The sequence below is a fragment of the Delphinapterus leucas genome, chromosome 15 (genome assembly GCF_059928025.1).
Source record: "Delphinapterus leucas isolate spDelLeu-1000000601 "Yukka" chromosome 15, BTC_Dleu_Yukka2, whole genome shotgun sequence".
NCBI lineage: Eukaryota > Metazoa > Chordata > Mammalia > Artiodactyla > Monodontidae > Delphinapterus > Delphinapterus leucas.
In genome coordinates this window covers 26,556,744-26,570,374 of record NC_143143.1, presented here as the reverse complement: position 1 = coordinate 26,570,374, position 13,631 = coordinate 26,556,744, and the positions used below count along the sequence as shown (strand labels likewise).

The following is a 13,631-nucleotide window of genomic DNA, read 5'->3' as shown; positions in this document are numbered from 1 at the left end:
TCTTTCCTGAACTGATTATAGCATCTTTTACTGGTTTTGAAAAATAAGACTGTGGCACACCTGGCCTCCTCTCCCTGTGGTTATTGAGGATCTTGCCATGATTCTGGTTCCTGATTACAAATCTAAGTTAGGATTGTACAGGCTTGTCAATCTACCGGGTTTAAGATACTGAGCTTCCTTGAAGACAGGAATTATCGGATACAAATAACCGTATTTGTATCCAAAATACCTCGCACAGCATGTGGGAGCCCTCTGTAAATGTTTTAAGTAAACGCACGAGTGAATTGATGCTGCTCTACTGCATAACCTGAGATGTTGATTTTTTTGTTTAAATCTTTTGTTGGAAATTTGCTTTCTAATATTAATCTTGATTTTCCTTTAAAACCGAGGATGTTTAATGAGGCCTCCCACCTGGAGTTTTTTAAATCAAAGTTTAACCATGTATTGTTTTCATTTCTTTAATCATTGATTTTTTTTTTTTTTTTGGCTGAGTTGGGTCTTTGTTGCTGTGCATGGGCTTTCTCTAGTTGTGGCGAGCGGGGGCTTCTCTTGTTGCGGAGCATGGGCTCTAGGCACACGGGCTTCAGTAGTTGTGCCACATGGGCTCAGTAGTTGTGGCTCACGGGCTCTAGAGCGCAGGCTTAGTAGTTGTGGTGCACGAGCTTAGTTGCTCTGCGGCATGTGGGATCTTCCTGCACCAGGGCTCAAACCCATGTTCCCTGCATTGGCAGGCAGATTCTTAACCACTGCGCCACCAGGGAAGTCCCTAGTCATTGATTTTTAACCATCCTATTTATGATTACTCTGAAAATATTGGGATATAAATTATTTGAATCCTTTTCAATGTTCAGTAACACATTTAGCACATTTTAATAAAAAGTCTCAATAATCTCTCTGTGGCATTTTTCACATGCTTATTTCATGCCGCAAAGTGTTTAGAGGACATACAGAATAGAAAATAAATAACAGTGTTTTTTAACTCTGGAAGATGAGCAGGAGTACCCAACCAAGAAGCTCTTTCTGCTTCCTTTACACATCACTTGACTGTGCATATTTACTTCTAGTGTTTCCTGTATTCTCTTTTACCACTACAGTTATGTAGATCATTTTGTATATTATAATTTACAAGAGATTAAAATCTGGAATTTTGAAATTAGCTCAGAAATGTTGAAGATGTTTTTCTCCCACCCCCAGGGAAAAGGCTAGCATGGTTGTCCCTGAAGAAAGAGAAGGCAGAGACGAAACGAATCTCGACCTCGTAAGAGGCTGTGTATCTGCAGGTGCTCCCACCGACACACGCAAAGCCGGTGAGTCCTGCCCTTTGCCGAACACTCCTGCTGCCTGTGCAGGAGGCTGTGAGGTTCCGGAGTTTCTCTGCAGAAGCTTGGTTTTTCTCAATAAGCTCTTAAACGTGGCTGTCTGCTCCCATACCCTGGTCTCAGTTGGCTGTTTACTAGCCACGTGTCCTCCCTGGATCTCGGGCTCCTCACCTGTAAGATAAGTGGGGTTGTGATCTACGCACCGGCATTGGAAATCAGTTACAGTCCAGCATTGGTTGAGATTCAGAATGTACTTTTGCCAAGAAACTTTTGTAAATGGTGATTAGGTTCTTACCTTTACCTGAAGAGGCCAGTTTGCCCATAGATAAAGAGTCAGGATTGTTTGGGGTGCGTTCCCACTTCCATATCTGTGTTTGTTGGTTGCTTCTTGGCGCTTTTCCAGATCCCAGGTGTGTGGTACTCTCACTGCCGTGCAGCGTCCCAGCAGTGGCTTCCACCAAGACCTGCTGGATGCCACGTGCACCGTGGTTCAGGGTTAGCCATGTCCCACGCCCCAGGCCCCGTTTTCCCATGTCAGCAGCTGCCTTCAGCCAGGAGGCGTGGGAAGAACAATACAGTTGAGCCCTTTTCTCCTTTGGGGGGTCCAGCGCAGTTAAAGCAGTGGGTCTCAGAATTTAGCGTACTTAAGAATAACCTCTGATGCTTGTTAAAACTGTAGATTCACAGACCCCAGTCCATAGCAATTCCAAATCAATAGATCTGAAATGGGGTCAGCGTCTGATGGACGTGGTCCTTGGACCGTATTGGGAAACACTGCCTCAGCGTATCTTTCGAAGGAGATCCCTATTAACTCAAATAGGCTGTGGACATGTCATGCAGAACAGCAGGATGTCAGGCAATATGGATGAGGTAGTTTGGAGCAAGTAGGTACCACACAGAGAGCTGTTCACAGAAATCTGCCCTTTCGAGTTCAGCCCTCTAAGCGCTTGTGTTAGCTTTCCTTTGCTGCTGTAACAAAGTGCCACAAACTTAGTGTCTGGAAACAACACACATTTATTATCTAACAATTATTAAATTACAATCCGAAGTCCGAATGGGTTTCACTGAGCTCAAATGAAAGGTGTGTGCCGGGCTGTGATCCCCCTGGAGGCTGCAGGGGAGAATCCCTTCCTCTTCCAGGTTATCCAGGCCACCTGCATCCCTTGGCCCATGGCTTCTTCCTCCCACTTCAAGGTCAGCAGCTCCAACTCTGAGCTTCCTGCTTCCCTCTTTCATTATAAAGACCCTTGGGCCTACCTGGATGATACAGAATAATCTCCCAATCTTGAGAGCCTTAATTTAATCACATTTCCAAAGTCACCTTTGCCGTGTAAAGTAACATATTTGCAGGTTTCAGGGATTAGGACATGGACATCATCAGGGGGCCACCATTCTGCCTACAACAGCACTTTTGAGTCCTTCAACCAGCAGCGTTGGCATCACGTGGGAGCCTGTTAGAAACGCAGGGTCTTTGACCCTATTCCAGACCTACAGAAATAGTAGGTACTTTAACTCCATCCCAGGTGATTCATATGCACGTTAGTGGGAGAAGCTCTGTGCTCTTGTTTTTCCCAGCTTCTCCCATTTTCCCATCTCTGGAGTCATTGATACAAGCACTAAAAGCTCCAAATTTTTTCACAGCAGTCCACAAGGCAGTTTATGCAGAGAACATTTCTAAGTATCTACTATGTCCTAGGAATTGGGACGACGATGATCAGTAAAATGTGGTCAGTGCAACAGTGAGGGACCATAAAGCAGGGGTCCCCAACCCCTGGGCCACGGACCGATACTGGTCTGCAGCCTGTTAGGAACCGAGCCGCACAGCAGGAGGCGAGCAGCGGGTGAGTGGAGCTTCCTCTGCAGTTCCCCATGGCTCTCCATGGCTCACATCACCGCCTGAGCCAGCCCCCCCGCACCCACACATCCCACCCCCGTCCGTGGAAAAACTGTCTTCCACGAAACCAGTCCCTGGTGCCGGAAAGCTTGGGGACCGCTGCCGTAGAGGAACCACAGAGGGAAGATGATGGCAAATGCTGGTATTTGTGAATTCTGAGTAAGGAAGTACCGCGAGACCCCAACTTCCTACCAGCTCTATTTAGTTTAAGGGAAATAGCCTTAAACTGTAAATAAACCTTTTTATAATACGGAAAAGCGTGGAATAACATGTCATACTGTGTAACCAGGCATCGGAGATTAACAGTGGAAACAGATTTTTAACTTTGTGCTCTGCCACCTTTGAGAGTTATTCCTCAGTGACGTTACTTAAAGTGCTTCTTTTTCTTCATAGGCGGCCAGGAACAGAATGGTACCCAGCAAAGTATTGTTGTGGACATGCGCGAGTTTCGAAGCGAACTCCCATCTCTGATCCACCGTCGGGGCATTGACATTGAGCCAGTGACCTTAGAGGTCGGAGACTACGTTCTGACTCCAGAAATGTGCGTGGAGCGCAAGAGCGTCAGTGATTTGATCGGCTCTTTGAACAATGGCCGCCTCTACAGCCAGTGTATCTCCATGTCCCGCTACTACAAGCGGCCGGTGCTTCTGATCGAGTTCGACCCCACTAAGCCTTTCTCTCTCATGTCCCGAGGTGCCTTCCATCAGGAGATCTCCGGCAACGACATCAGCTCCAAGCTCACGCTCCTCACGCTGCACTTCCCCAGGCTCCGGATCCTCTGGTGCCCCTCCCCGCACGCCACCGCAGAGCTGTTTGAGGGGCTGAAGCAGAACAAGCCACAGCCGGACGCAGCGACGGCCATGGCCGTGACAGCCGATTCCGAGACCCTCCCCGAGGCAGAGAAGTATAATCCCGGTCCCCAGGACTTCTTGTTAAAAATGCCAGGGGTAAATGCCAAAAACTGTCGCTCCCTGATGACCAACATTAAGAACATCGCCGAATTAGCAAGCCTGTCCCTCGACAAGCTGGTGCTCTTGCTGGGGAACGCGGCAAATGCCAGGCAGCTCTACGACTTCATTCACACCTCCTACGCAGAGGTCATCTCCAGAGGGAAAATGGAAAAATGAACGGTGGTGCCTGTTTTCTTATCCCGTGACTATGCTTCTCAGCTGCTCCTTGCCTGCCCTCACAGGTCCTTATTAATTATTAGCCCAGTAGCTCATTCTCTGCCAGTCTTTGAATGATTAGGCTGTTTCCTGGGTCAGGGGACCAGAGGCCAAGGCTGGGCTCTGAACTTTGCGTTCAGGAATCATTTTTACTTCCCACGCCTGCTCTCCTCCTTCCCTGCACCATCCATGCCAGGTCTAGTACGTTCCATTTTTACATGAGGTGTCAGGATCAGGGAAGGTGTCTGCAGGTGTTTATAGAAGGCCATTTCTGAAACATGCAGAAACTTAGGTTTCCTCCACAGACTGAAAACGCACCATCGTGTTCTTACCCTCTGTCTACAGAGGGGCTCCCAGGACACTGAGAAGGGAACATCTCTGCCATTGCCGACCTGTTCTCCCCTCCAGGTTTTCCTTAGCTGCGTGCTTCTCCCACCTGTCTGCCTCTGGGATAAATTCATGGGGACTTCCTACTGCTAATTTAAGAAAGGCAGCCACCTCTAAAACCGGCCAGTCGGTCTTCTGATCACCTGAAGATATGAGGCACATACTATAACTATAACTGGATTGTTCAAAACCAGTATTTTTAAAACATAAAATGAATTACCAATTTACGGAATTGGATGGCGTGGGTGAAGGAGCCCTGAAAATGCTCCGTTTTTATAGCTGTTTATCCTCCTAAGTCCCAGCAGAGTCTCTTAGACTTCCTCCTTCCCAGCCTCTCCTCACCTGTCCTGGGACCCCCAGCTCGGGTCCTCTCCTGGGTCTCCGCCCCCCACGTCCCTGTGCCAGAGCAGCCTCCTGCGTCTCTGTGTGGGGACTGGCACACAAGCAAAGGAGGGACCCACAGCTTTTAAGATTTGATTTTCCTTCCATGAGTTGAGTCAGAAGGGTTGTAAGGAGATGGAAGATCAATGCATAGAATATGTAAAAATCCTAAAGAAATATATATATATTTGAAAATCCATAAAGAAAACAGTCTCATTCCAAACCTCCTTCTGGTCCTTACTGAAGTATATGTACAGGACATTCACAGCATCTTTGTGCAGTTTTTAAACTTTTATATTGAAACATTATTAACTTAGGTATTATTCACATATTTAGTGATGTGCAGTAAGTTTTTACCTCAAGAGCTGCTGTAGACATCAGTTCTGCTGGCCACATCACATAGGATCACATTTTGTCGGCCATGTTTTTATTTGTTACACTGTTGGAACTCGGAGTCGACAGTGGACCATGTAACGCAAAATGGTCTTCAACTTTAACAGAAGTCTTTCAACTGTCCTCTCCAAACCGAACCTTTCATCTTGATTTCTTGGTATGTCGACATATGTTGAAGTATATGGATTTTGAACTCTATACAAGGATACCACAAGAATGAATTAAGGGGTATCAAGGAACCATATTTGTTGTCATCTAACTCTGTAGAGTGACTTGGAGAGGAGAGAAGAAGACAAGAAACAAAAATGAGTTTAAGGCAGAATAAAGATTTGGGCTACTAATTTTGTCCCAGGGTTAAAAATATACCCTTGAGAATAGGAAAACAAAAATGTCAGGCACATATGTTAACTTTCACTTTTGTATGCATTTATTTATTTAAGCATTCAGTCATAGTTAAAAGTACATTAAAATAGATACCACCTCAAATAGTAATGGTTATTATAATTTTGCTTCACTCTATCCTAGCACTTCTGCTTGAGAGATGTAATTTCTGTTTTTTTCTTCTGGTATAATTCCACCTGCCTTTTATTCTTTCATTACGTAAAAGGAAAATCCTAACAGAGCACATTTTTTGGTAAGGGTTTCACTCCAAGTTAAGTTTTCAAAAATAAGCTCTCAAAGCTACCATTTTAAACAGTCCTTGTTATCTGCTACAACATAGAAAACAGTCTTAGTTGTATTTAGAGAGCCAGTGTCTTCTGTCTCCCAAATTCTGTTATTTGCTGTTGTACCTACTAGACATCTTAAGACAGTGCACCAGCTCATGTGTGTTTGAATTATGAACGATGGTGTCTAATGAACTCTAAAATGGTCATTATAGTTGAAAGGCTCTCACTGCCACTTCCTCTCCCAACTAAAATATATTTAGTGTCTCCAGTTGTGGAAAGCCTTCAATACAACCATCATGTATTTACTTTTGCCAAATTCTTTAAAAATTTTTACAATCTAAGAATCTTTGGCAAAGAACTAGAAATGCATGCAGTTGCAAAAAACTATCACTTTATTTTCTAGCATCATTTTATTAACTTTGCCTTTTTCTTTCAAAATCACGAACATCCAGTTTACTTATGAACTCATGCTTAGCTTTTTAAAAACCTTTTTTAAAAACTTGAGACCAACATTATTCTAGGTTAAAAGTTTTTTGCATAAAACTTTGAGCATATGAAATATTGTGAGAAGTCATTTTCAGTTTTAAATCACAGTGTCTCTCTTGATACTTTCTTAAAGTTATATAAGAAGAAATCATTTATAATAGTGGCCGTAAATAGTATCCTTTTGGCAGTAGTTACTGTTTCGTTAATCTGAGGCTTAGTATGTCTTTATGTCTACGTATGTTTGGGCACGTCCAGAATGCAGTTTCCCAGCTCATGAGGGACTGAAAATAATTGTCTCATTTATCAACCCACTGAGACACAGAGCGTTAAGTCTAGATTCAGTTGTGTTGAGATAACAGAATATAGAGTTAATAAATGGCCTCCAGCAGGAAAACCTACACTGAAGCGAATCTGGAGAGGTGGGTGAGGGGAGAAAGACAGGAATTATTAGTCTTTGCTTTAGTTTTTCAAGCATAATTTGATTTTCTTTTGGCTCAGAAAACTTTAGGGAAATTCCCTTTTCTTTTGTGTTCAGTTTAACCTACAAATGTCTCCTTAAGAACCAACATTTTAGGAAAAATTCTTTTCTCAGGCTTGGGCATATTAAAATTTACCCAGACTTTGACATGAGTTGTCACTTCTCTTCATTATTTTGCTTTCTATTTTGGTTTATAGCTATTTCCTGTCTGATTCTGGACTTCAGTGCTTAAGTTACCATCTTTATCCATGGGTATTTGGTGGCCTACACCACTGTTGTTTTTTTAATGTAAGGGTATATAAGCCAAAATTTGTATGGGAGGGAGACCTAACCATTTACATCAATTGGTAACAGAGTTGTTTGTGTTTTAATAACGTGTATTTATTCAGTATTCTCCTCAGCATTCTGTGGGCAAAATAAAAATAACCATGTATAGTGAAAGGGAATGTATTCCCAGTACATTATAGTTACCAGTGTGTTGGTAAATATAATTTAAAATTCAGAGAATATTTAATTGGTTTTTTTTTACGCAGAGTAAATGATTAAAGCTGAAATGCACTTTGAACCACTGCTTTGGCATTTGACTTGCTTGGTAAACCCAGTTTCTAAGGCATCAGAGTATTTTTCTTTTGGTTATTTTCCTTTACTGTTTTTCATTTTGTAACTAACATGTGTCCTTAAGGAGGGGGGGAATCCATTCTCCTTTTGAAAATACTCATTTGTTGACAATGTAATGAATATGGGGTAAGTATAATGCCTGGGACACCTTAACTCAACAAAGATTAATTTCCTGCCACCCCTGACTCATATGTTTTTGTTCCTTTAACATTCCTTTTAAAGTTAAAAGAAGTAAATTACTCTTTTAGCACATTGCGAATTTGTTGTAGCCTCTTAAACAAGTTAATCATTAGTTTACTAATTGACTCATTTCGATGATTTAAGTATTTTGCTTCTGCCTTGAAATGTAGAACCGAAACCCTCTTTAACTAAGGTGTCAGACAGTTTATTTCTCAAAATGTTTTAATGTCCGAATACTCTGGTAGAATGATGAACCCTTACTCAGTAGTAATATAACTCACATGTATTAGCATTTGTGCTTTATCTCATTTAATCCTCATGGTAAAGCCATAAAGGTACTATTACTTAAAATGCTCTTTTACAATGATGAAACGGAGGCACAGAGAGGTTAAGTAATTTTTCCAAGGTCACCCAGTAGTAAATGGAACCATGACTGGAACTCAAGCAGTTTGACCCCACAGCCCATGATGAAAAACTGGGGGCAAAGGAGGGCCGGTGGAGAGTGGGAGACTGTGCTTTGTGTCCCCTTTCATAAATCTAATGACAAATAACAGAAAAAGCAGATTGGTTTGTTTCCATGCCTGTCAGAGAAAAGTGTCAAGAGCAGGTATGCAAAACTTGGAAAGAGGTCCAGGAGAGTACTGAGTACCCTTACTCTGTAGACCTGGCTGTTGCCTAGTGACCTCTGCTGCCCAGGGATTATCTGATTTTCTAGGGCTGGGAACCTTTTGCGGACTGATTAGGAAGGCTGTTTTGCAAGCTTATAAGAATAGGGGTTAATTTGCAGAAAACTGATAGCATTACAAATGATTCTTGTACCGTAACACCACAAAGAATATTGCCTAGTGGGACATTAACCAGTTTTGCCTTTGTTAGCAAATTTATTCTGAATTCCTTTGACCAACTACAAATCTCCAGGTCCTTGAATTTTCTCTTGAATCAGTCTTGACATCTTACTGGTTTCCTCATTAATTGAATTGAAAAAAATCTTTGACTTCTGTTATTTTTCTATTTGTATGAGAGTCATGTTTTTAACCTTTTGAAAATTGTGCTTTGCAAATGATGTTGCCAACAGGAGCTCCCATGTAATGATGAATCCATATTTCCAGCCTCATTCATCCTAAAATGAAACCTTGTAAATTAGAAGGTGGATTTTATTACATATATATATACATATATATATTTAAGAACTGTACTTTGGAACTAAGACATTAATATTAAAAACTATAAATCGATTAAATATTTAAGAACTATAGACACATTTTAACATGCTGGTTTAGTGGCCCTGTCTTTCTCATTCCGTTTACAAAAGCTCAATGGAATCTTTAATCTGAATTCCTTTTCTGTGTCATATTATCAGTGTTAAAGAGACTTGATTCATGAATGAGAAAAAAGAGAAGTTTCAGATATTCCCAAGGATCCATTTGCATGAAGCAGGTATTTCTACACGGAAAGAACAGTGCTCCCTGGGGGCCTGGGAGACAGGTAAACAAAATCAACTTGTGATTTCAAACAAGGGAATTTCCTGGGGTTCATGAAAATAGTAAAACTGGGTCTGATGAAATGGTGACGCGGTATATTTGAGATGATATTTGGGGACACTTTTCCTGTAATGATAACCTCCAGAGTTTTGGTGTCAATGAGAGAATGCCTTTCACTGAGTAAGAGATTTGCTTCCCTGTGCAACTTTGTTTCTGGGAAAAGTGACACCCGGCAGAAGCTTAGGGAAGAAGAAAGCTCGGTAGACCAAGAGAAGCGTGACCAGGCAGGTTTGTTTTTGGCATAAAGCGTTTATTGCATAAGGCAGAGAGATAAGGCAGAGGGCTCTCTCTGGGTTCAGTGCTGTAACAGTCCGTGCCATCAAGGACATTCAGTCGTGCAGTAAAGAGACGTCAAACAAAGAACATGAGCAAGTAGAATAATAAAAATGCCACAAGAGGGGGTGTTCCAGGGGCCAGAGGAAGATGTCATATCCAATGGTAGGGAGCAGGGATGGCCTCAGAGAGAAGATAGAATTTAAGAAGACTCTTAAAGAACAATTAGAATTTCATCAGACGGAGATGCAGACAGTGCACTTAAGTCCCAGTCCAGAGCACTAGCAAGGAAGCAGATGGGAAATAGAATGGTGTTTAAAGAAAGAGTCGTGAACAGCAGAGTTGGAACAAGACACGGGGGCCATACCGTAGGAGCCTCTCAAGTGCTAGGCTCAAGGAGTTTGTCCTCATTTCAGTAGAAAAACGAATGCTTGAGTAAGGGAAGGACGTGACCAAGAAGTCTGTCTTAAGATTTCGGTCTGGCAGTAGTGAGTTTGAAATGGAAAGGAACTAACATCAGTTGAGCACTTAAAGTGCACCAGGTATTTTATGTATGTTACCCCATTAAATCCTCACACCCTGAAATATACGGATTATACCTGCTTTACAGGTGAGAAGACCAAGACTCAGGGATTAAGAAATTAAAGTCACAGTGGAAGTAAATGGCAGAGGTGGGACTCCAACTCAAAGCCTGCTTTCCTTCTACCATACCTTGCTACCTCAAAGGAAGGGCTGGAGGTGAAAACACCATTTCAGAAACTGTTGTAACAACCTCAGCAACAGGTGCCGATGGCCAGAACTCAGATGATAGCTTTGGAAATGGAAAGAAGGACATAAATGGAAGAAGCATCAAAGGACAGTCTATGGAATGTAGCAAAGAAAATATCTGCCTAGGAAGAGTCTAAATAACACTTAGCCTTTAAGCCTCAGGAAATGATGAAGCCATTAACAGAAACAAAGAGTCTGGAGAAGGATCCTATTGTGTTGGGGAGATTAAGCTCAGTTTTGACCAAGTTGGTTTTGAGATAACCGATAGTCAGGTGGACAGTCTCAGCTGAAGATGTGGTAGACAACTGCTTAGAAATGAGAATTGAAGACATCAGATAAATGGTTAAAGCAAGTATGAAACAGACAGGACTTTAGAAAATGCCTAAATTTAGGAAGTGAGACAATAGAGGAGACAGACTATAAAAAGAAGATTCTGAATCATGCAGCAACCAGAATCAAAAGCAGGAGAGAATTTCAAGGGAGTGACCCACAGCATCAGGAGTGGAACAGTAGGAACACTGGTGGCCTCAGTTTGCAGCAAGGCAGAGAGCTCTGGGCATCCCGGGACACACACCAGACTGAGGGGCCAAAGGAAGCCCTGGACGGTGCGGATGCAGAGAACAATGGGCAAGCCCCATGGCCAAGGTGATTTTGTAGGTGATCAGAAGGAAGGAACAGAGCCGAGTGAGAGAAGGAAGATGCTAGAGAGAGAACAGATAATCAATGGAACCAGAACTCGGTGCTGGGGGTCCAGGGGGTGGAGGGAAGAAAGAGTGGTTTTGCTTTTCTCCTTTTCACACCTACATAAAACCTGTTTTCATGCTGATTTGGCTCTTCTTAAAACCCAGCATTTAGCGTACCATCTACTCCCAACTTGGAGCGGAACTGGCAAGCCGCAATAAGTAACAATGAGCCCTTTCCCGAAGTCTGTTTTAAGGACAAATGCTGCTGTTTGGCGGTGGAGTCTTCTTGTGTTTAAGCCGGAGGGGGGATGGCCCAGAACCCCTCTGTTTGTAGCCTGGCTGGATAGTTTTATTATTATTTAAAGCGTCCCTTTCAGTGATTTAGGAAGCCAAAATACGTGCTGGCTCATGCCGTCTGGAAACTGATATTCTGTTCAGCAGCTCTCACTAGCCAATCCTGTGACTTGGTAAGGATTTTTATTTTGGTCGTCCTGCGCCTACTGTAACTGGGGCAGCTGAGTTGCTATGGTGATTTGTTCTCCAAACAGAGCACTTTGCCGCAATACCTTGAAACAGCAGATCAATCTACTTTACGTTGACTTGATCATGACATTAATTCTAGTTGAAACACCCCCACTGCTCCCATCAGGACTTGTGTGCAGGAACTTTAAATCGGGGCCAGGAAGGCACTGGCTAAAGGAATCACAACTTGGGCTTTTTAAACCCCGGCCTTCACTATTCCTACCACTGAGACTTGTTGGCTCACAGCCTAAAGCTCTACCAGGGGAGGCGGGTTGCAGCTGGGGGAAGGTTCATCACTGAAGCAATTATGTGGTTAATCGCTCCAGTGTGGGCACCGGCTGCAGGCTGTGACTCAGTTCCCACTCTGTCACTAATAATCGGTGAACAGGATGCACAGAAAACTCAGCTGCTTTTTCCCAAGTCTCTTGCAAATCTGCAAGTCGCTAAGATCTGGCCTTGAAGTGTGGGGAGAAAGGCAGACCTCCACTCCATGACGTGGCCCTCTCTGTCTCCACCGGTAGGGGTCCCCATTGAGTCACCGGACACTTTAAGGAGGACTGCACTTTGAATGGGGTGTATCTGCCTCTGATTCTTGTCCGTGACATGGGAGAGAACCATGACATGGGAGAGAGAAAAAAGGAGCTGCCTGATTTCCAGCATGACTCATAAACAAACGGAGGACAGACTGACTGCCTCTTATCAGAGCCTGAGTATGCGCTCCAGGACTGAGGGTGAGTCATACTGGAAGTCCCAAGTCTTTTGTTGGTCAGAGGGATTGTATTCCCTGCGGAAGTGGTGGATTTGGGGAGGTGGAGGGGTGGGGGGTGGTGGGTGGGGGTGCTGTGTTTTGCTATTAATTTCTTCAATACTATCAGTGACGCCATGCTAAGCCTTGGGCTCTAGGTGAGATCTGATTCCCTCAAAACCAAAAAGGCTTCCAAATTGAAGATAAAAACTGGCCATATCCACAAGGAAACTCATTTGGAGTTGATGGAAATGTCTGGAATATTGCAGTGACAGTGTCACAACATATACATATGCCAGTTATCATTCAAAGTATACACTTTAATTATGTGCGGTTTATTGTATGTAAATTACACCGCAAAGACTTTTTAAAGTAATAAACGCAGTTAACAGTTTGGTGGAAAAAGAAAAGACCTGGCCAACCCATTTTTATGGTGATTTATCCTTAAGCTCTCGGTATATGCCCGTATATGCCCTCACTACCCCATCCATACCCATCTGTTGCTTTGTATTTGGATGCAAACACAGAGGAAGTGTACACGCATGAAAGGATGATGATGTCATACCACCTAACACTGGTGTGCTGATCCCACACGCCCAGAGTAGTGCTGGTAGGTGAGTTATTTATTTTTACTGACCCAAGACAGCACGGACAGGTAAAGCATAGACTGGCAACAAATTTGGAGAGGGGGTAGATGCTGGGTAGCAAAGGCAGAAAGAAGGACCTGCCATGCACCTGCCTCCACCTGCTCCCCGGCAGCCTCGAGACTGGAGACGTCTGTTTATGCCCTGGGTGCCTTCCCATTTCAGCAAATACAAGTCAGAGCAAGCCAACAGCATAACTGCGCCCAGGAGCTTCGCCGATGGGTGGTGCCGACAGATCCCACACATGTGAAATGACTTAACACTTGGACGCCAGCAAACCCGAGAGCAAGTTAATTTAGGGGGAAAGGAACACATATGTGCTTAGATGACAAAAAAAGAAAAACCAAGTGGTTTGGCAGGTGGGGCTAATCAAGAAAGAGCCACAATGAAGGGAGGGGCGGCCCAGATGTTTTTAGATGTGATCGACCTCAATTGGGAAAATATGAATATGAGTTTATGCAGGGACTGGCTCACGATCTTCTTCT

At 43.4% G+C, this 13,631-nt stretch overlaps 1 protein-coding gene across 1 annotated transcript in view; it reads left to right on the top strand.

Annotated features, from left to right (window-relative positions):
• Positions 1–13,631, top strand: part of ERCC4 (ERCC excision repair 4, endonuclease catalytic subunit) — a 184,421-nt gene that overhangs the window by 26,978 nt on the left and 143,812 nt on the right. Inside the window, exons 10-11 of the mRNA XM_022552226.3 lie at positions 1,195–1,307; positions 3,607–12,488. Coding sequence (XP_022407934.1) covers positions 1,195–1,307; positions 3,607–4,340 — 847 coding nt within the window. The 3' untranslated portion in view covers positions 4,341–12,488. The remainder of the gene's footprint in view (positions 1–1,194; positions 1,308–3,606; positions 12,489–13,631) is intronic.